General features: G+C 43.5%; 1 protein-coding gene across 2 annotated transcripts in view; it reads left to right on the top strand.

Moving 5' to 3' along the window:
- plod2 (procollagen-lysine, 2-oxoglutarate 5-dioxygenase 2) overlaps window positions 1-10,490 on the top strand; it is a 49,566-nt gene extending 39,076 nt beyond the window's left edge. The window contains exons 11-20 of one of the 2 annotated variants that reach the window (XM_029116327.2): window positions 210-314; window positions 1,163-1,288; window positions 2,692-2,833; window positions 5,127-5,189; window positions 6,528-6,641; window positions 6,941-7,006; window positions 7,286-7,390; window positions 7,624-7,770; window positions 8,613-8,738; window positions 9,501-10,490. In XM_029116327.2, the coding sequence (XP_028972160.2) occupies window positions 210-314; window positions 1,163-1,288; window positions 2,692-2,833; window positions 5,127-5,189; window positions 6,528-6,641; window positions 6,941-7,006; window positions 7,286-7,390; window positions 7,624-7,770; window positions 8,613-8,738; window positions 9,501-9,656 (1,150 nt within the window). In that variant the 3' untranslated portion in view covers window positions 9,657-10,490. The remainder of the gene's footprint in view (window positions 1-209; window positions 315-1,162; window positions 1,289-2,691; window positions 2,834-5,126; window positions 5,190-6,527; window positions 6,642-6,940; window positions 7,007-7,285; window positions 7,391-7,623; window positions 7,771-8,612; window positions 8,739-9,500) is intronic. The other variant, XM_029116328.2, reaches the window with a different exon arrangement.
- The last annotated feature ends 13,478 nt before the right edge of the window (window positions 10,491-23,968 follow it).

Below are 23,968 nucleotides of genomic sequence, written 5' to 3'. Positions count from 1 at the left end.
TGTGTGTGTGTGTGTGTGTGTGTGTGTGTGTGTGTGTGTGTGCGTGCATGCCTGCCTGTGTGTGTTTGAATCACGTGGTTCTGAATGCTAATTATTGAAGACACAATCTGTTTGAATTTCAATGAACAATGTGCATAAATTACAACTTCAATGACTACGTGGTGTCGGTGGCTAGTGACTGACAGCTGTTCTCCGTGCCTGTGTCGCAGGGAGCTGTGTCGCCAGGACCCCGGCTGTGACCACTACTTCAGCATAGATGCCGATGTGATGCTCACCAACAAACAGACACTAAAGATCCTCATCGAGCAGAACAGGTTGGATACTGTCACACAAGGCCGTGGCATTGCCTGTGTCGTCTCTGGGGAGATAGAGAAGGCCATATGAATTCTGCAGTGAGAAAACAGAAGGCCATATCACCACTGCAGTGAGAATGCTGAAGACAGTTAGAATACAGAAGGCCAAATAACCACTGTAGTTCGCTTGATTTCCGTCTTTCCGCGCATTCAAAGCCCTTCTTGGTTATTTAAAGAGGCCATGGGAACTTTCTTTTGGCCCCGGAATCTACCTAGAACCCAAAACATTCTGCCTTTCATTTCGGCCCTCCCAGTTCCAATTGTGTCCATATAGTTGCTGGACACTGTCATTTCTGGTGATGTATAATGGATTCCCCGTGAGTTGTTTTCCTCAGAAATCACGGTAGCTTTCGGTCTTTATGGTACTCGTGGTTTTGGATATACTGAGCAGGATCTCCAGAAGACGTGTCTGTGTCTCACGCACATCCACATACAAAATCACACTTGAGGCCGTGGGTCATGTTTCTCTGTATGGAGCCGTTGCCTGGTAGCTGGACAGCTCCAGCCCTGTGTGAACTCAGCTTCGCGTAGGCTATCATTATATTATGTCTGGTTGGTGTAACAGGATCCAGTGAGGTGCTGGTTTAGCATTTCTCGTTTGGCAACGGTCCTCTGTGCGCACATAGGGAGTTGAGTTCTGAGATTAAGGATGTTTGGATGTTTGTCCCACCACACAGACACCCACCCGCCTGTCTGGAAAATGACCCTTAGTGTTATCATGTTTGACAGAGTGATTATCCCCTGTCCAGATCGCCATCCCTTATCCCTCCCTCCTTACAGTTTTTTCTCGCTCTCGCTCTTCTCTACAGAAAAATAATTGCTCCCCTTGTCAGTCGGCATGGCAAGCTGTGGTCCAACTTTTGGGGCGCGTTGAGTCTGGACGGATACTACGCCCGGTCTGAAGACTACATTGACATTGTACAAAGCAAACGGGTGTAAGTCTTGTCATGGGGTCGTCCTTCACTTCTCTATCTATCTCTGTGTGTAGACATCTAACTCAACATTCCATTCAATAGCTTTGGTTTGGTCGTTTATGAGTCTACCCAGTGAATACAAAGCTATAGAAAATACAGCTTTGGTTTGGTCCTTTATGAGTTTATGAGTCTACCCAAGACCCAGTGAACACAAAGCTTTAGAAAATACAAGAAAAAACGTCTTTCTCAGACATTGAGCCAACATCCAGATTTGGAGCAGATAAAAAAAAAGGCAATATCATGTATTTTATGGCCACTAAAAAGACATAAATCATGGACATAGAAAATAGGACTTTGTTGGATTTATTTTTTTTACTTTTAGCCAACGTCCAGATTTAGGCCGGAATTAAGTTTCTACTTAGTCTGTTTTGGCCCTAAAAAATGATTAATTACTGGACATTGAAAAGACGTCTGTGTTGGGCCCTGAGCCAACGTCCGTATTTACGCCAAAATCAACGTTTTCACTACACTACTTCGTTGTCTCATGAACGACAAAGTAAAACCTTTAGATTCTGGTGTAGATCCGGAACATTAGCTCAACGTCAGAGAAAGTCAAACTATACATGTTTTTCCAGCATTGTACTCACCATGTAACTCTCTGGTGTAACCATCGAGCCATGCCTGAACTGTGGTGACTTCAGGATGTTAAGTCACGCCAAGATAGCATTTAAATGCTCCTGAAAAACAAAGTGAAATTGACAAGATTTACTACTTGTGTGTAAATGAATGTAATTGAGTGTAAATCTCCCTCTCAGAATTGTACACTTCAATCAGCAAAAAATCTGTTTAACCTTAGCAAGCTTTAGCAAATTACGTTACTGTCAAAACTGTAAACAGTTATGTGTAAAATTAAACCAACATTATGTTCATGAGTGGGGATTATCTCATCACATCATTCCCCCCCAGACATCATCCCTCTAGACATCATCCTCCCAGACAAAACCGATAAAATGTATAATGTCTTTTATGTATCGTGACACTTGGCCAATAATTTCACCAGTCATTCCTTAAACCAGGCCTCTGTCTTCTGTTAAACCAGGCCAATGTCTTCTCTTAAACCAGGCCTCTGTCTTCTGTTAAACCAGGCCTCTGTCTTCTCTTAAACCAGGCCTCTGTCTTCTCTTAAACCAGGCCTCTGTCTTCTCTTAAACCAGGCCTCTGTCTTCTCTTAATCCAAGCCTGTTATCCATTGTAGTCTTCTGTAAAACCAGGCTTTTCCATTTGCAAACCAGATAATGATTCACGGATAAAAGGCTGATTAAAATGTTATGCTCAAAACCTGTATGTAAATGATGCGCAGCATTATAATCAATGCTGTCGGTTCTGTCTGTCTCTCTGCCTTTTTTAACCCTCCCGTCTCACAGGGGAGTCTGGAACATCCCTTACATGGCACATGTGTACTTGATAAAGGGTGAGGTCCTAAGGAATGAACTGACTGAGAGGAACCACTTTGTTTTGGAGAAGCTGGATCCTGACATGGCTTTGAGCAGACACGCCAGAGAGCTGGTAAGACTTGTCAGATCAGCCCAGAGTTATCGCTCACATCGCATACTGGGAAAGACAGCGCAATATTTAGATAGTTGGCGGTGATATTCTGTCTAGAAGGGTGGACATCGTCTATTTAACAAACTACGAGGACATTTGGTGGACATTTTAAAGCTCACTGCCATTGACTTCGTTAGTAATCAACTGTGTATATCAACTGGCACCAGACTGTACAGTTTATATTAGTTCACATGCTGTGTACTGTATATACTGTCTACATCAACTGGCACCAGACTGTACAGTTTATATTAGTTCACGTGCTGTGTACTGTATATATACTGTCTATATCAACTGGCACCAGACTGTACAGTTTATATTAGTTCACGTGCTGTGTACTGTATATATACTGTCTATATCAACTGGCACCAGACTGTACAGTTTATATTAGTTCACGTGCTGTGTACTGTATATATACTGTCTATATCAACTGGCACCAGACTGTACAGTTTATATTAGTTCACATGCTGTGTACTGTATATACTGTCTATATCAACTGGCTCCAGACTGTACAGTTTATATTAGTTCACATGCTGTGTACTGTATATATACTGTCAATATCAACTGGCACCAGACTGTACAGTTTATATTAGTTCACGTGCTGTGTACTGTATATATACTGTGTATATCAACTGGCACCAGACTGTACAGTTTATATTAGTTCACGTGCTGTGTACTGTATATATACTGTCTATATCAACTGGCACCAGACTGTACAGTTTATATTAGTTCACGTGCTGTGTACTGTATATATACTGTCTATATCAACTGGCACCAGACTGTACAGTTTATATTAGTTCACATGCTGTGTACTGCATATACTGTCTATATCAACTGGCTCCAGACTGTACAGTTTATATTAGTTCACATGCTGTGTACTGTATATATACTGTCTATATCAACTGGCACCAGACTGTACAGTTTATATTAGTTCACGTGCTGTGTACTGTATATATATACTGTCTATATCAACTGGCACCAGACTGTACAGTTTATATTAGTTCACATGCTGTGTACTGTATATACTGTCTATATCAACTGGCTCCAGACTGTACAGTTTATATTAGTTCACATGTTGTGTACTGTATATACTGTCTATATCAACTGGCATCAGACTGTACAGTTTATATTAGTTCACGTGCTGTGTACTGTATATATACTGTTTATATCAACTGGCACCAGAATGTACAGTTTATATTAGTTCACGTGCTGTGTACTGTATATATACTGTCTATATCAACTGGCACCAGACTGTACAGTTTATATTAGTTCACATGCTGTGTACTGTATATATACTGTCAATATCAACTGGCACCAGACTTTACAGTTTATATTAGTTCACGTGCTGTGTACTGTATATATACTGTGTATATCAACTGGCACCAGACTGTACAGTTTATATTAGTTCACATGCTGTGTACTGTATATATACCTGAATGCTTACGATACCGTACCACTCCTCTGACACCAGGGAGGGAAGACAGGCAAGTATTTTGTAGTGTCTACATGTCTGTCTGTCTTGTCTGTCTCCATGTCTGTCTGTCTCCATGTCTGTCTGTCTGTCTTCATGTCTGTCTGTCTCCATGTATACTGTCTGTCTGTCTCCATGTCTGTCTGTCTCCATGTCTACTGTCTAGTTGTCTGTCTCCATGTCTACAGTCTCTGTTTGTATGTATGTCTCTCTCCATCAGTTTCTTTCCATGTCTGTGGGTCTGTCTGTAATTTTTCTGTCTGTCTTTTTGTCTGTCTGTCATTTGTCTGACTCTCTGTTTTGAAGGCATGGTTTCAGTCTTTTTTTTACACCATCCTCTGTGGTGCATTCAGGTCTCTCTCTTCCTTTAATTTCCTCTCTCCTCCTCACTCCTGTCCACCCATTACCCTGTTCTCCTGTTCTCCTGTCCTCACTTCATGTGACCATGTACAACCAGTGGGAACGTCTGTCTGGCTTCATTTATTTTATTTGATTTGCGTCATCCCTCTAAACTGTTTGACCGGAGACTGTCTGTCCAGCTGCTCTGAGGCATCAGATCACATGTCACCCCACGCAGCTCTGCTTCGCTTCATTCTGTCCCAGCATGCACTGCTTCCTTAGACAATAACCACCAAAACATCAGCTTCAAAGGGAATCTTGCTGTTCCTCTTCCAATGCCGGCTCATCTCCTCTCCCTCCTCTATGTCCTCATATGTATGTTCCTCTGAGATGTGTCTGACAAATACAATGTCACAACCTTTACATGGTGCTTTTCCTTCGTTTTAGACCAATCACAGGGAAAAAGACTCCCCCAACCCGGAAACATTCCATATGCTCAGAGTCCCAAAGGTTTTTAAATGCTTTAATTATTCTACTTTGTGTCAATATCAGTTTCCAAAGGGTTGGCGTTGTATGTCTGTCTTTAACTGTGGTATAATCAGTACCTGTTTGTTGGAATTTTTTTACCACAATTATTAGCTTTTTCTGTGATAGTTAAAGATAGAAATGTAAAAGCCATAAAGAGCCCTCTAGGAATGTGCACTGGTATCTCTGTCCTCTGAGAGGGTCAGGAAGTTTGGCAGTGCCTCTTTGAGTAGTTCCACCAAACCACCAGAGATGTCTGTCTCCATGGTCTGACCCTTTGGGAATCGATGTGGATCTTCTGCCTGTCATGATGTAGAGGTTGAGGGAGGTTACATACAGGGTCGCACCTGTCTTTGATTTGTAACGTTCATGGAAGATCCATATTCACCATTAGTCCCTCGTGTTCTGCAAGCTTAGGAGGAGGAAGGAGAATAACGATGACATACATCATCCCGGCTGGGGCAACGCCCACCTGCAAGTTCCCTTCAGACATGATGCTTTATACCTCCCCCAGGGCCCTCCCCCCTCCACACGCAACCAGCTTCTCTCCCAAAAACCACGCTTTGACCATCTCAGACTAGGCTAGCTGTTCGTCCTACTCCCCTTCGGACATCTCACCCCTACAACCACACCATTACAGCAATACGTCTTGAATTGGATATGAACCTGATGTGCCAAATTGGAACACCACCGAAATTGACCCGGCTACGATGTCATTTGTCATGGGGAAAGACAGAACGTCTAGTCTGAAAGATCGTCCGGTTCGGCCTCCCTCCGTCCGACTCCACATCCCAACAACACCAGCCCCGCTTCAGTGTTGAGGGAATGTCATTCCTGAACTGTCACTTTGAAGCTTTCTAGTGTAACCTGTAACCCTATAACCCCCCCACCCTACCCCACCCCTTCCTCTGCAATGTCCTCTCTGACCCCGCCAAACCCCCCCCCCCCACAAACCTCTCCTCAACCCCCCCCCAAACCTCTCCTCAACCCCCCCCCCACCCCCAAACCTCTCCATTACATAAACGATCCAGTGTTGTGGCGATTTGTTGTTCTCATTGTTTTGCAGTGAATACTCACTTCACTTACCTGAAGGACAGACAGTGTTCAAGAACGACACGTCGCAGTCAGCTGGAGATTTTATGAATATTAGTCTCGGGTGTTCCCTGAAGATCTTGTGCATGAGTTTATTGAATCAGTCCGTGATGTGTTTTACGTGTGCCTGTGTCCACGGTTTCTATTGTTCTGTTGCACTTGACTGACTTTCTGTTGAGTATTTCTGGCCTGGTGGTCACCTGGGACCTAATAAACCTTTCTGTGTCTCAGGGAATCTTCATGTACATTACAAACCGGCATGAGTTTGGGAGGCTCATTTCCACAGCTAACTTTAACACATCTCACTATAACAGTGATCTGTGGCAGATATTTGAGAATCCAGTGGTAAGTTTTCATGACCACTCAGTACTTTTATTTGTCCTTAGCACATGTTCCAAGATGGAATCTCCTGAGAGACTTTTGTCATTACATTGGTTTTATGATGATATGCTATAGCCATATTTCTGTATTCTGTAGTCGTTTACAATGAGCTGAACAATGCTGGTGAACTCTGATTGGCTGATAAGGATGTTTGATTTAATTTGAACTCTGAACTTAGTCTGAATCTGTTCGTCTTTCACATTATCTGTCATTTCTCTCACTCTTTCTCTTTCCCCGTCTCTGTCTCTCCATCTCTCTCACAGGATTGGAAGGAGAAATATATCCACCCCAACTACACACAGATCTTTACAGAGAACTACCTAGAACAGGTGTGTGTGTGTGTGTTATGGTTACACATATCTGTGTCTTTCAGATTACATAGATCTGGATACTGTGCTTCTTTAAGGTAGGAGTTCACGATGAGTTCATTTTCATGTTGGTTTAGTCCCAGGTATTTAATGGTCTCTGTGTGTTGCTGATCTCTTTCTAGACATGTCCAGATGTCTTCTGGTTCCCAATGTTGGTGTACTCTCTCTAAACTGTATCTCTCTCTCTATGGTGGTGTCTTTTTGTTTATCTCTCTGTCTTTGGCTCTGTGTCCCTCTTAGCCGTGTCCAGATGTCTTCTGGTTCCCTGTCTTCTCTGAGAGGGCGTGTGATGAACTGGTAGAGGAAATGGAACACTTTGGCTCCTGGTCAGGAGGGCAGCATGAGGTCAGGGGTCAACACACACTGCGTCCATGTAACAATGTTTCCTGGTTTCATTCGTTGGGCAAATTTATTGGTGGATTTATTAATGCTCCCCCGAGAGATTAGAAGATATAAAATAAGATAAAAATGACAAAACACAATCAAACAGGTTGACACACACTGACAGTTCAGTCCCGGCCATTCTCACAAATATCTTTCTTCCCTCTTATATTGCTTCCTGCCTCGGGTCCAATCAGGACAAACGGATTGCCGGTGGCTATGAGACAGTTCCGACCGATGATATCCACATGAAGCAGATCGGTTATGAGAAGGAGTGGCTACACTTCATTCGCGAGTTCATATCCCCTGTCACCCTCAAAGTCTTCTCAGGCTACTACACCAAGGTATTCATGTAACCTGTACTTCCCAGTGCTTGAGAGCTGGGAGATTTCACCTATCACAGCGCTTATACCATATTATAGTGACCAATCAAAAGAGAGAGAACAGCCCCAATCGTAACCACACAACAGGTTCTGCCTAAAAAAAGATATTGAATTGAAAGTTTAAACTACTTACATAAATTCCTATCCTCCCTTTTCAGTTTCTTTCTTCTCCATACCGAGATGTGTTTCTGGTTAAACTGACACTTTTCAATGCTTAATTCTGCCACACGATGATCACCTAAAAAGAGACCGCTTATTGCTTCCAAAAAGGTCAGGTGAAGCTGATATGAAGCTGATATGAAGTAGAATTTTTGGCAACCAATATCCCAGAAATGCTTCCAAGCATTGTATTGTTGCCAGGACATGATTTAGAGCATTCACATATGTCCAACATCACAATATGAAATTACATGCAGATCCTCTGTACAATACTTCATTGTTCTGCTCAAACATCTTTGAACTTGATGGTAGATAAGTTTCATATTTCTTATTTCAACAAATTCTTACGTTGTCAGTGTAATTTCTGGGGGGATTTTGGCTGTTCTCTACATGGCTATGCTGTGATGAACTGTGATTTGGGCTGTTCTCTACAGGGCTATGCAGTGATGAACTGTGGTTTGGGCTGTTCTCAACAGGGCTATGCAGTGATGAACTGTGATTTGGGCTGTTCTCTACATGGCTATGCAGTGATGAACTGTGATTTGGGCTGTTCTCTACATGGCTATGCAGTGATGAACTGTGATTTTGGCTGTTCTCTACAGGGCTATTCAGTAACACACTGTGATTTGGGCTGTTCTCTACAGGGCTATGCAGTGATGAACTTTGTGGTGAAGTATACTCCAGGAAGACAGTCATACTTGAGGCCCCATCATGACTCCTCTACATTCACCATCAATGTTGCACTCAACAGTAAAGGCATCGACTTCCAGGTGACACAGAATATATGTAAAAACAAAGCTTGGCTGTGCTTTAGTAATATGTGTAATAACAGAGGCAAAGATGCACCTGGCTCAATAATTCAAATGGAGTCAGTTTATCTAATAGTCAAAAAGGAAATACACTGTGGCTTTACAAACCAAACACAAAGCAAAATAACCCACGAGGAGTGAACAGAAACAAGGCAACTTCTGGCTAATCAACACAACCAGACACCGATGCAAGGAAAGGGTCTTGGTGCCTTCGTGCCATTGCCGGTGAGGAGGAGCGTGGCAGAGAGGTTGGCACTGCCACGCCCTGGGACAGCGGCGTGACAGTAGTTTAGTTTAGAGCTCACCAACACTTGTTTACATTTGAGCTCAGCATCTTGGAGTTTACATTTGAGCTCATCATGTTGGGGGTTTACATTAGAGCTCACCGTATTGGAGTTTACATTAGAGCTCACCGTGTTGGAGTTTACATTAGAGCTCACAGTGTTGGAGTTTACATTAGAGCTCACAGTGTTGGAGTTTACATTAGAGCTCACCGTGTTGGAGTTTACATTAGAGCTCACAGTGTTGGAGTTTACATTAGAGCTCAACATGCTGTAGTTTACCTTAGTGCTCGCCATGTTGTATTTTAAATTAGAGCTCACCATACTGTAGTTTACATTAGAGCTCAACATGATGTAGTTTGCCTTAAAATAGCATGGCAAACCAGATATTAACTAGGTGCTGCATTCTTTCTTTCTATTCTATCCACTTCTCTCTCAACAGGGTGGAGGCTGTCGGTTCCACAGATATAACTGTTCCATAGAATCTCCAAGGAAGGGGTGGAGCTTCATGCACCCAGGCCGTCTGACTCACCTCCATGAAGGACTGCCCACCACCAACGGAACGCGCTACATTGCCGTCTCCTTCATAGACCCTTGAACCCTAAACCCTAAACTTTAGGCTAAGATAGGATTTTTTTAGATTGAATTTCTTTTTATTTCTTTTTGTCGTATTCTGTTGGGTCTTAACGATGCAGTGCCTTGTTGATGTTGTGCTGGAGGCGCTTCACTTAAATGTAACTGATTGTATGAAAAGAAAAAACAAGACCAAATGAATAGTGGGGAATGTCATTCCAGTCACACAATCCCATTCATTTGTAACTCTGTTAACCAGAGTGTGGTGCTTCAGGAGACGTGGGGACACTGAGTCTCGGCCAATCACCATCTGTCATTGTTTCAGGTAAATCTCACTGGACACTGTGGGACACTGTATGGATACTGTCAGAACTCAAGAACCGGTCCATAATCCATAATGTTCAATGAATTGTTCTGGCAACGTGCTTTCTCTCTTACCTGTTTTAGATCACACCTGTTTGTTTAGTTGTTTCATACTGTCCTTTGATTACTCTGTTTTTGAAAGAAAATTCAGAGGCTGCAGGAAATTTAAATCAGCATTTTGATGAAAAGCTGCGGTTCTTTCTGTCCCATTAGATAGCAGGGTTAAATTGTAATCAAACCTCCTGTTAGATCAGTTTTATTTGTTTTATTTATTTAGAATAATCATGTCCTCTTCCGGCAGGGTAATTTTACTCCTGTGATGAAACTGGTCGAAAATCTGAAGGGTTCACCGTTGGTTGTCTAGTTATGAAACTGTTGTCCATCCATCTTCTGTTCACCCCTCCTGTAAACATGGGTTACAGTTTGTCAACTGATGAAGCTGTGACATCAGTCACTATGAGCCCAACGAGAGATTCTATTTTTGTAACTTTGCACACGAGATGAATACAGAAATGACAGCAGAATTAAATAGGAATTAAGTTCGATACTGTCATTTTTTTTTACATGAAATGTTTTTCATTGCAGGACATAATACCAGTGATGGCATTTCTTTCTGGACTGAAAAGATTTCAGAGTATTTTACTTTCTCTGAAAGTTGTGAAACTTTGAACCTCAGCCAGTTTAAGTGCTTAACTTATTGTTAGATTGATGGAACATAATAAAATATGTTTAAAAAACACAAATGTAAATTGTAATGTAAATTATCTTCGATTTCAACAAACACAATAGAAAACTAGTTCTAGCTAATCATGAAGTATTTTCCCCTTAAGCTAAACTTGTATCAGCCATCTGTCAACAGAACTACATTGCATTCTTTTTTCTCTGTTGCTTCTAGGAAAAGATAGCAATCTGTGAAAAGAATGTATACTCCCTCATCAGAAATACGCACTGGAATTCTCATAGCCTCAAAGTACATTTGCTCTTACGGTGTTTAAAATCTGTCAAGTCTAAAGGACAGTTGACTCTCTCATCACCCCACCCAAACAGACACACACACACGCGCACGTGCGCACAAACACACACATACACACACACACACACACACACTTGCTGAATGAATGGCCAGGAGTACACAGTGAATCAGCCCCGTTCAGTTAGGGAGTGGCCCCACCATCCGCTGAGGGCTGGAAGGGCCTCTGGGCTCCGTGTTGATTTACTCGGCCGAGTAAAGTCAAGGTTAATTGTAGTTCAGTTACTCAGGGCCCACATGTTTGTTCTCCGCATAAAGGCAGGCTAGAGCCTTCACAGAGGGGCAAGTCATACTCGTCATTGAAGAGGAGTGGAAGGAAACCTAGAACCTTCACAGAGAAGGAGTGAAGTGTGAGCTAGAGCCTTCACAGATGTGTGTGTGTAAATGTGTGTGTATGTGTGTGTGTTCTGTACGTGTATGTGGGGGCGGTAGGGGATTAGTTGTAGATGGAGAGAACTTAACTGAAATCAGGGCACCATGTTGGTTTGTACAGATTAGATCACATGTCATGATTCAGCTTGCCCCCTAAATGACCCCAGAGCAGTGAACCCCAAAGAGTGTATACACAAAAACCCATCAATCCACAACCCTTTTACATAGACTATTTCCTGTCTAAACACATCCTGGGTTGTATTACCCTAGCACAATCCTAACCTGAAATATATTTGTTCTCGATTGCTAGGGAACCTAATGAAACTGGGGTCAAGTGTATCTTAATTTGAACCTACGAGCAATGCAACATTTTCTGTTTGCGAAACAGTCATTTCCACACACAACTTCTTTTTGTGAAAGTGTAAACACAGCTCAGCTAAGTAAATCATGTCAAACAAAATGAATCCGCTGCTACAAACTACTTCCTTGAATGTCAAACTATGTGTACAAAACTTTGCACAATTGTTCAATGGTGGTTGAGTAGCTCAAAGTTGAATGCTAAAACTGTAGTTTCGGAGAACATGGTGTCAATCTTGACCTTTCCATGAGAGGGGGTGGGTCTTTGTAAAAGACAAAAAGGAAATAATTTTGTGTAGTGCATTTAAGGTCTTGAGTGTCTTAATGTGTTGAGCAAATGAAATATGTCAATCTGGCCAACAGTGTTTTTTGACTGTCTGTACTGTCTGTCTTTCTGTGTCTGTATGTGTGTGTGTGTGTGTGGTTGTGTGTGGGTGTGTGCGTGTGGTAAATGCGTGCCTGGATGCACGTATTGCTCCAGCCCTCCCCACCACCTGCTTCCTGTCCAGGCAGAATGTTTGAGGAGGCGTTGTGAGACGGTGGTGGGGAGGAGAGGGGAGCGGGTGTGGGGGTGTGGGAGAAATGGGGGTGGAGGGGGATTTAGGTCAGTAGTTGAGTTTCTCCCTCCTGGTGAAAGAGCCCTTTGTGGGGAAACGAAGGAACCTGCTCCCCCCGTCTGCTTGGGTCAGCAGAGGATCCGACTCTGAAGGGGCATTGATCCTCCCGACCTGCCCAGGAAACTGGCTGGCCTAATAAGCTCACTGCATCTCTCTGAAACCACACAGGGAAAGGTACTGGAATGGGAAAACATGCCTCTAACGTGGTGGAATACATCAGGGGCTACGTCAAAGCAAGACTGGATGTGAGATGAGAGGTGGCCGTTCAGCAGGCAGCATATTTCTTTGACCTAATCAGTTGGATGTTGTTGAGGGACTGAAACGAGTTGTTGGGGCTTCAGGCTAGGTATGGAGGAAAGCCCCCATACTCCTAAAACATCTGCTCTGTGTTTGTGGGCTGGGCCCTGGGTCTCAAAGGGCTTCAGCTTAGGGGTGCTGACGTTCCTCCTTTCAGATCGTGGTGATTACATTGTGATGTATACAGGGGAGCCTGATCCTGGATCAGCAATGTGTGAATCAGGATTAACAGTCAGCAGGGCAGATGGTTTGTGATATGGTGGCCTACTGCAGGGAGCCTGAAGCTCTAACTACATGTTAAAAACAACCACAGAGTTCCAGAGCTCCTGAGTTCCTGAAGCTCTAACTACATGTTAAAAACAATCACAGAGTTTCAGAGCTGCGGGTCAGTGTCCTGGGAAGAGAGGTGTAACCCCACGGTTAGCAAATTAAACCCTGACGGTAATCCTGAACCAGGAGATCTGGGTGATGAAGCCTGCATGAGGCTGTGGTAATTCTGAACCTGAGATCTGGGGGGGGAAGCCTGCATGAGGCTGTGGTAATCCTGAACCTGAGATCTGGGGGGGGAAGCCTGCATGAGGCTGTGGTAATCCTGAACCTGAGATCTGGGGGGCCAGGGACAGATAGTGATTACTTTAGTGAAACTCTACTCCAGTCTACACCTTGTCTTACAACAGACTGGCCGGGGACTGAGAGGATGCACAGTGCATGGTCGGCCCCAAGGCCTGTCAGCGCACGTGGTACTCAAGGGAGAGAGGGAGGAAATGAAAAGAGAGAGACAGAAAGGACAGGGACGAGTCTGGCGGGCGCCATGCCGACCACCATGAAGGGCGGTGCCCATAATCGGTTTACGGTCGGTGCCACTGTTTCATCAGAAGGGAGGATGAGAGAGGACACATCCGGTGGGACTGGTGCCAGCGGTGTGATCTGGTGCACTCCACAGACTGCCCTGGTTGGCATGGTACACAGATGCTTCTCAGACCGCATGTATGGTAATACTGCTCCAGGAATGGATGGACATGGGGTGTGTGTGTCTGTGTTTGTCTGGGTGTCTGTTCTTGTAGTTTATTAAAAGGACCAGTATAGTAACCAGTATAGTGAACTTGTATAGTAACCAGTATAGGGAGGCACTATAGTGAACCAGTATTGTGAGGCAGGATAGTAACAAGTACAGTGAACCAGTATATTGAGGCAGTATGGTGAACTTGTATAGTAACCAGTATAGGGAGGCACTATAGTGAACCAGTATTGTGAGGCAGGATAGTAACAAGTATAGTGAACCAGTATAGTGAATCAGTAATTGTGAACCAGTATAGTTAACCGTTATAGTGAATTATTACAGTCAACCAGTATAATGAACTAGAACAGTGAACCAGTATAGTGAACCATTATAGTAAACTATTACAGTCAACCAGTGTAGTAACCAATACAGTGAACCAGTATAGTGAACTATTACAGTCAACCAGTGTAGTAACCAATGCAGTGAACCAGTATAGTGAATCATTACAGTGAACTATTACAGTCAACCAGTGTAGTAACCAATACAGTGAACAAGTATAGTGAATCATTACAGTGAACTATTACAGTCAACCAGTGTAGTAACCAATACAGTGAACCAGTATAGTGAACTATTACAGTCAACCAGTGTAGTAACCAATGCAGTGAACCAGTATAGTGAATCAATACAGTGAACTATTACAGTCAACCAGTGTAGTAACCAATACAGTGAACCAGTATTGTGAAACAGCAGTTGTCACAAAGTGCTTTTACAGAAACACTTGTTAACTCTACTGTTGGAAAAAGGCTCGTAAGCATTTCACTGCTAGTCCGTACATGTTTGCCTGGTGATGCTGTACATTCCACTAATATGATTTGATCCATATAGCTAAAGGTTCTGGTGCCTGCTGCCAAAACCGAGAGGGTGATGGTGCAGGTTGTAAGAAGCTCGGCTTTGTTACAGTGTTGTTATTCTGGCTGGGCTGACAGCTTGTAAAAGAGTCAGGGTAGCAGGGTGTCGCTGACGTCAACAGACACCTAGCCCGCAGTTTCATTTACGATCTTCTCATTTTAGCCGTAGCTGCTTTCATCTTGAAGTAGCTAGCTAGGTGGTATAACCCCAGACCACAGTCAAAGCACAAACATGTCCTCCATAAAGCAGCTATGAGCAAAATGAAGAGTAGAAAAGCAGGAGTGTTTAACTCAAGAAAGAAAAATACAAAATTAAATCTTGACAGATTTTAAATGTGGTGCCTGCTGCATAACAAAGTGGTTGACATTGGTTTTGTGACACCTCAATTATGGCAGCTAGGCTGACACCTCGTAAAGTCATTTCATTTAGCTTTATGGAGAGAGAGAGCTCTGAAATGAGCATTGTGAGTGGGGCTCTACTGCTGTTGGAACCATGAGCCAGTAACTCAGAGATGGGTGGTTTGAATCCCCAAAAGCACTCAACTTTACTCTTGACCATTCACTGATGATGATCTAATGTTCTGTCTACTAGTGATGAAACCACAGCACAATAATCAGTCTACTGTTCAGTCTACAATGTAGTGATACAACCACGGTACAATAATCAGTCTACTGTTCAGTCTACAATGTAGTGATAAAACCACAGCACAATAATCAGTCTACTGTTCAGTCTACAGTGTAGTGATAAAACCACAGCACAATAATCAGTCTACTGTTCAGTCTACAGTGTAGTGATAAAACCACAGCACAATAATCAGTCTACTCTTCAGTCTACAGTAGTGATATAGCTACAGTACAATACTCAACCTATTGTACAGTCAGGATGATTTTTCAGGTGACTAATGTCCCATATATACATCCCCAAACAGTAATTACAGCTCATTGTATATACCTGCGCCCTGGATCTATCAGCACACTTCTTTTCCTCCAGTGATTGAGTCAGTTTGTTTACTGTCTCATGGTAAACGGGTGGCTTCCAGCGTTTTGCCAAATTACACAGCAACGCTGTGCCCAACAATCCGACGCCCTCCCTCCCAGACAGGCGCATACTGACACGTGGAACATACCAGAAAAGGCCCCTGAGATTCAGTTAGGTCATGGAGATGTTTTCTGATCTCTCTTTTTATAGGCTGTTGGTTCCTTAATCGGCACCAAGCAGATCCCAGAACGGGGAAGACGAAGAGACAGGATGAGAGGAAGGAGGAGATTGAAATGAGATTGAGAGAGGGAGAGAAAGTGGAAAGAGGAGAGACAAAGTAAGTGAGGAGAAAAGGATAGGAAAGAATGGGGAGAACGGGAAAAAGAGGAGGTGAACAGAGAAACGGAGCAAAGGAGAATCGGTGAGAATAAGTTTAAAGGAGAGAGGGGAAAAAAAAGTGGAAGGAGGTGGAGGTGTGATGTTGGGCCTAGTAAAAACATTGTCCAGGGAGGTGTGGTGTGTGATGTTGGGCCTAGTAAAAACATTGTCCAGGGAGGTGTGGTGTGTGATGTTGGGCCTAGTAAAAACATTGTCCAGGGAGGTGTGGTGTGATGTTGGGTCTAGTAACCATAGCTGCATCTGCGTGACAGATACACCAGAGTGTGTGGGAAGAGCAGCAGGAGTCCTCAGTTGTGTGGGGTGTACTCACTTTTGTGAGATACTGTATCTTGTTACTCACTGTCAACTACATCACTACAGCCACATAGTACAGGGACAGATGTACTCTGTTCTGACTAGACCTGGGTTCATATCGTATTTAACATATTTAGAGTTTTTCTGCAGTTTTTTAAAATAATATTATTTAGTTTTGCTACAGTACGTTGCATTGGTTGTACATCATTATCCATCAAACATCTTATTATTCAAGATCCCCTGGTGAAATGCTCCCCGACGAATTCCTCTAACAGTCAGCTGTAACACCATCAGATTGATCCTCTCTGCGTATCACACACACAAACACACACACACACACGCAGAGACACACACACAAACCTACACACCCACACACACACACACACATACTCAGTGCCTCTGGAACATATTGGCATCGTGAGCACGTGCCAGTGCTCCCCATTCCCTATGCTGTAATAGGTTAGGGGTTAGCTTTAGGTTTAGTCCTGTGTGGAATATTTTGGGTATGAGATGCTATTCGGGAGGTCTGTGGGAGGTCTGTGGGAGGTCTGTGTCAGAGCTTCTGTGTAGAGCAGCACTGATGGGTTGGATCAGCAGACGGTCAGAGTATTTCTGTTAGAGTCCATCCCGGTCCTGTTTACTGACCCACTGAGTCACTTTGATCCCCTGTCTGTTGTGTCTGGCCCAGAACATCACCCCCTTGGGTCAGTTTTGTCTGTTTATCCATGTAAACGGCCACCCACAAACTGCCTTGACTGTAAGTCATGGGACCGTGGCTTGAGAGGTCGCTTGGTTGTTTACAGTTATAAGCCTGAAGAACATGGATGCTGAGGATAAGAATACAAGGCGGGTGGATCCACTGGGAAGTGGAGCAGCGTTCTTCACCTGCTGTTAGCGCTCTATTATAGATAAAGATCCATCTAGCATGACATGCTGAAGTGCATTGAAGAATTGAACGCCAATGTGGTAACATCCAAACCAACCCCCCAAAAAAGTGGATGATAGAATTTCCATGTTAACATCCATCTGCGGCCCATGTTGTGCCCAGCGTCTAACTGGTGTCTGTGACTGGTGCTGCTGAGTGAACCGGTCCCCACTGGACCCTGATGGATTGTCCCCTGGCCTCTGCAGCTCGCCCAGCACAGAGCGGAAAACATGTGTTTCGAAATTCACTGGAGCATCGCACAGTCCAACTGGCCTGTGGTTCAGGCCAAACAAACCAAAACAGGTGCGGAATACGGACATGGTCCTGTTATTTACAGCTCCATCTCCTCAAATGTATCAGCCGACCCAACATGGAGTTCACTCTGGAACACGTGCGTAGAACAGCATCTGACAATTATAACAGTTTACTACAGAACACTGTGACTATTGAAACAGTTTACTGCAGAACACTGTGACTATTGAAACAGTTTACTGCAGAACACTGTGACTATTGAAACAGTTTACTGCAGAACACTGTGACTATTGAAACAGTTTACTGCAGAACACTGTGACTATTGAAACAGTTCACTGCAGAACACTGTGACTATTGAAACAGTTTACTGCAGAACACTGTGACTATTGAAACAGTTTACTGCAGAACACTGTGACTATTGAAACAGTTTACTGCAGAACAATGTGACTATTGAAACAGTTTACTGCAGAACACTGTGACTATTGAAACAGTTCACTGCAGAACACTGTGACTATTGAAACAGTTTACTGCAGAACACTGTGACTATTGAAACAGTTTACTGCAGAACACTGTGACTATTGAAACAGTTTACTGCAGAACACTGTGACTATTGAAACAGTTTACTGCAGAACACTGTGACTATTGAAACAGTTTACTGCAGAACACTGTGACTATTGAAACAGTTTACTGCAGAACACTGTGACTATTGAAACAGTTTACTGCAGAACACTGTGACTATTGAAACAGTTTACTGCAGAACACTGTGACTATTGAAACAGTTTACTGCAGAACACTGTGACTATTGAAACAGTTTACTGCAGAACCCTGTGACTATTGAAACAGTTAACTATAAATCACTGTGACTACTGATACAGTTTACTGCAGATCACCATTGTACCCTTAAAACATGTGTAGTACTCAATGAGGCAGAGCAGGAGGAGTTCCCACAGGTGGAGCTAAACAGTGCTTATCATGTACACGATGATAACACGCTAACAGCGCCTGGCAGTTAAGGGCTAAAGGAGGATCTAAGTGTGTCTACTGATTAAGCCTACTCTTAACAATCATTCCTGAGACCCTGGATCACAGTTATGTCCTTGGATTCAAATCTGGTGGTCTGAGTGATCGGCAGCTAAACTAAAGGTTTAAGTTATTTGCATTCCCTGAGCCGACAAGGTGTGAAATAACGGATAGAGGAATGCACTTGGGGTCACCGTCAGAATCCCTCACAGCAAGGGAGGTATGTTTATTGAATAACCTATTGAACAGTTTGCCACTACACACGTGTACAAGATACAATGGACCTGATGTCACCTTGGTGGAATAAAAGCATTGGAAGTCCATTCCTGGACAATTTCCACGACGCGTATATATTCCATCCATTCGGAGGAGTCGTGGAGCCACGCTGGCCCCCTGTAATCCGTGCTGCCCAGACCAAAGTCCTCTTCCAGGCCTAGTCTCAGGGCATGCCCTCCCCCGAGGATCAGATAATTGCATGCTTCCCGTAGCGTGGCTCTTCCCCCGTTTTGTGCTTAGCACTTCTTCTTCATCCCAACGGCATGAACAGAGACACAGAGGAGTGGTGTTAATGTCTGGGCCCTGCCCCCCTGAACCCATTGTCCTCTGTCGCCACAGAGTGGACCAGCGACGGTTCCACTGCAGCGCCACCGAGGTGCGGCTGTTCTCCGCTGACCGCAGCGCTTCATGACAAAGCCAGCCGGGGCCCTTTGGTGGTCACACCCTAATCCAGTACACTATGGCCCCTGGCTGGGGATTAAAGGACTCTTTTCTCCTGGCTGAGGTCTCTGTTGCATGTCTGTGGGGAGCAGAGGATGGCTACTGTGGATGTTGGAACAAAGCTGGAACCATAAAGAGGTCTGGAGACTGATGTTTGAGTCCTTCGTTTTGGTATTTTGGCCTTGCTTGTTCACTTCTGGACTCTCTGCCTCACCCTCATTGTGTTTGTTCTCTGTTTGTTTTCATGGGAATTTACAACCTGGATTAAGTGTAAATGGCCCTGCGATGTTTTGTTAAAGTCAGATTGAATGAGCAGGACAGCCAGTGCAATGAAACCATTTACAATTTAGGACATAAATGTACTGCCTCGTTCGTCCCTCAGTGCTTCTCAGTGTGCCTTCTGTCAGGGCTCTCAGTCAGGGCTCTCCGTCCATGACTCCAGGAGGCTGTGGTATTTATATCCCGGGTGGTGTGTTGGAGACAGTCAGGGCTAAGGACAGATGCCATCAGGACATCCTCCGCTTTTTCCAGTAGCAGAGCCTGGTAAATACTGGGATAGCTAATGGCAACCAAGGACTGAAACTTCCAGGAATGGACCTTCAAAGAGACTGAATTACTGGCAGGGTGGATGCCTGGCCTGACACATTGACTGACTGGCTGGGTTACTGACTGACTGGCTGAATGCCTGGCTGAATGCCTGACTGACTGGCTGACTGGGTGGATGCCTGGCTGGCTGAATGACTGGCTGGATGACTGACTGGCTGACAGGCTGGCTGACTGGATTCCTGACTGACTGGTTGGATGACTGATTTTCAAATTGATTCACTGATTAACAGTTTAACAAATGTTGGGCTGACTGACTTAGTGACTCACTAGGATACTGACTGATTCACTGACTGACAGACTGACTAGAATACTGACTGACTGACTGACAGACTAGAATACTGACTGACTGACAGACTAGAATACTGACTGACTGACTGACAGACTAGAATACTGACTGACTGACATACTGACAGACTGACTGACAGACTAGAATACTGACTGACTGACAGACTAGAATACTGACTGACTGACAGACTGACAGACTGACTGACAGACTAGAATACTGACTGACTGACAGACTAGAATACTGACTGACTGACTGACAGACTAGAATACTGACTGACTGACTGACTGACAGACAGACAGACTGTCTGACTAGAATACTAACTGATTGACAGACCGACTGACTGACTAGAATACTAACTGATTGACAGACCGACTGACTGACTAGAATACTAACTGATTGACGGTCCGTCTGACAGACTAGCGTACTGACTGACTCACTGACTGACTTTTATACAGACTGACTGATAGACAGACAGTGCAGTTGAATATATTAGACCTTCACGTTCTGTGTGTATAGGGTGATTTAGCTCTGTCAGAACAGTCTGTTACAATCCTGGGTGGCATTGCAGCCAAGCTGATCACTGAGTCCAAATCTAGACTATACTGGGAACCAAGCTGAGTCTAAATCTAGACTGTACTGGGCACCAAGCTGAGTCTAAATCTAGACTGTACTGGGCACCAAGCTGAGTCTAAATCTAGACTGTACTGGGCACCAAGCTGAGTCTAAATCTAGACTGTACTGGGCACCAAGCTGAGTCTAAATCTAGACTGTACTGGGCACCAAGCTGAGTCTAAATCTAGACTGTACTGGGCACCAAGCTGAGTCTAAATCTAGACTGTACTGGGCACCAAGCTGAGTCTAAATCTAGACTGTACTGGGCACCAAGCTGAGTCTAAATCTAGACTGTACTGGGCACCAAGCTGAGTCTAAATCTAGACTGGACTGGGCACCAAGCTGAGTCCAAATCTGGACTGTACTGGGACTGTACTATACTGAGATGTTCAACTTTCCAAAATCCTTTGGGTGGAGTTGCAAAGAGCCCGGGCAGCAGAGCAGTACATTTATGCATGGGATCTGGGAAAGGTAGAAACACAAACCATGACAATAAATAGAAATGAACATTCAGCAACATGTTAAACAACAAAGTAAAATCTAGACAGGGTATCTCGTTTTTTCTTGACCAGCGGTTCAGACAGGACTTCCCTTTAACTGGTACCAGACTCGGACTGAGTCTTGCTTAACGCTGAAGACTGTATTTTCTGAGGTGGAAGGAGATTGGTCACCAGAGCATTCCTGGCAGAATGCCCGTCTTTGAAATTTATCAGAAATGAAAGATTTCACATTCCACCGAGTCATTACCATATTCAGCAGGAATGTCCTCCCCAACTCGAATCTAACCACCCAACACTGCTTAAACACTGACTTCCTTCTGACCGGAGGCCGAGGGCCCTAAAAAGGGATTAGGAGGCCATTTATGATGCCAAACACCAACCCCCCACTCCAGTTCAAGCTAATGAGCCACTCAGTTACTTGCATAAAACGCAACACAGCTTCATAAAGGTTCTCCTTTTGTATTTACTGAGTCAATATGGACGGTCTGTCACTGGAAACAGCGTATCATTTCTCGGCGAGGGAGGAGGCCCACATTACTGCAGGCAGCTGAGGAAGGGTTTTGTATCTGACAGGTACCACTTTGTTCCCAGCAGGTTGATGAATGGAGAGAAATAAACACAGACGAGTTCTGTACTGTAGAATCCACTCTGCTATCTTATCTTTCTTTTGTTCTCTCGTTTTCACTATCTCTGTCACATACACACACACACACACACACAAAATGTTTTGAGCATGCTGACAGAGGAATTCCAGATGGATGATAAACCATCAGATTACACCTGATGACCTGTCAGGGGTAATCTGACTCCTGTGTAAGGGAGTCTGGGCTCCGTCAGAGTTAGCTGTCTCTCAGCTGTATTCATACCAGTACTATATTAGTATTGTAATATTTATATCAGTACTATACTATTACTGTTGTATTTTTACAGGATTATACTAGCATTGTTAGATTTCAATCAGTATTATATGAGTAAAGATATATTTATATTATTATTATAATAGTTTTGTTACTATATTATTATATTACTGCCTGCCCATAGATTTTGAAAGAAATCCCAGTAATAATCCCTCTTTATTATTATAGAAATTATTTCCAATTTGAAATCATATTTTATAGATAATTATCTTTTGTCTGTCATTGTATTAGTTGTGTTAATAGTAGTTCACATGTTCTGTATTAAACTCAAATGAAGCTTAAAGGTGACATGCCATTCAACCCTACAATAACACTACTAATAGCAGCAATCCTGTGGAATGGCGGGTGAAAAAAACACTCTTCTGCGCCAAACACATATACGCAACATTAGCATTTTATTGCATCTAAAACCCATCTAAGCTAATCTAACGTTTGAGCACATCTAAATCCTCCACGATGAAGTCCAGCTGTAGCTAAGCAGTAAGATATCATGAGGAACCCCGACATGCAAGCACTTTTTACAAGCCTGTTTAAAATGTCCTTTATGTGAAAGTTTGGGTTTCTCAAAATAAACAGCGAAAAGGCCAACAGGAAGGAGATCCAGTGGGTTTGCACACCGAGGGTGTGTCAGACAAGGAATCACACTCTAAAGTAACACACTATATAGGGGATAAGGTTTAAAGAAGTGCACTATATAGGGGATAGGGTCTAAAGAAGTGCACTATGTAGAGAATGTGGTCTAAAGAAGTGCACTATATAGGGGATAGGGTCTAAAGATGTGCACTATGTAGGGAATGTGGTCTAAAGAAGTGCACTATATAGGGGATAGGGTCTAAAGAAGTGCACTATATAGGGGATAGGGTCTAAAGAAGTGCACTATATAGGGATAGGATCTAAAGAAGTGCACTATATAGGGGATAGGATCTAAAGAAGTGCACTATATAGGGGATAGGGTCTAAAGAAGTGCACTATATAGGGGATAGGGTCTAAAGAAGTGCACTATATAGGGAATGTGGTCTAAAGAAGTGCACTATATAGGGGATAGGGTCTAAAGAAGTGCACTATATAGGGGATAGGGTCTAAAGAAGTGCACTATATAGGGGATAGGGTCTAAAGAAGTGCACTATATAGGGGATAGGGTCTAAAGAAGTGCACTATATAGGGGATAGGGTCTAAAGAAGTGCACTATATAGGGATAGGATCTAAAGAAGTGCACTATATAGTGGATAGGGTCCAAAGAAGTGCACTATATAGGGGATAGGGTCTAAAGAAGTGCACTATATAGGGGATAGGGTCTAAAGAAGTGCACTATATAGGGATAGGATCTAAAGAAGTGCACTATATAGTGGATAGGGTCCAAAGAAGTGCACTATATAGGGGATAGGGTCTAAAGAAGTGCACTATATAGTGGATAGGGTCCAAAGAAGTGCACTATATAGGGGATAGGGTCTAAAGAAGTGCACTATATAGGGATAGGATCTAAAGAAGTGCACTATATAGTGGATAGGGTCCAAAGAAGTGCACTATATAGTGGATAGGGTCCAAAGAAGTGCACTATATAGGGGATAGGGTCTAAAGAAGTGTACTATATAGGGAATGCGGTCTAAAGAGGTGCACTAATAATAATAGATAATAGTGCTCCTGTATAATGTTGTGCACTATCTAGGGAAAAGGGGCCATATTAATTAAATGCAGCCGGAGCTTTGGCCACAGGGGAGCTGAGGGTTACAGGAGTTAAACCAGGATATGATAATAATAAGAGAACTCAGTGTAAAGGGGAGAGTTGTCCCCTTAACACCCCTGGTGATGGAGTCAGAGCATTACAGCCCTCCTAGACAGCTATTCTACAGAACATAAAGAAAAGACGATGCAATGGAAACACACAC

Source organism: Esox lucius, chromosome 21 (genome assembly GCF_011004845.1).
Source record: "Esox lucius isolate fEsoLuc1 chromosome 21, fEsoLuc1.pri, whole genome shotgun sequence".
Lineage (NCBI taxonomy): Eukaryota > Metazoa > Chordata > Actinopteri > Esociformes > Esocidae > Esox > Esox lucius.
This window is presented reverse-complemented; position numbering and strand designations above follow the sequence as displayed.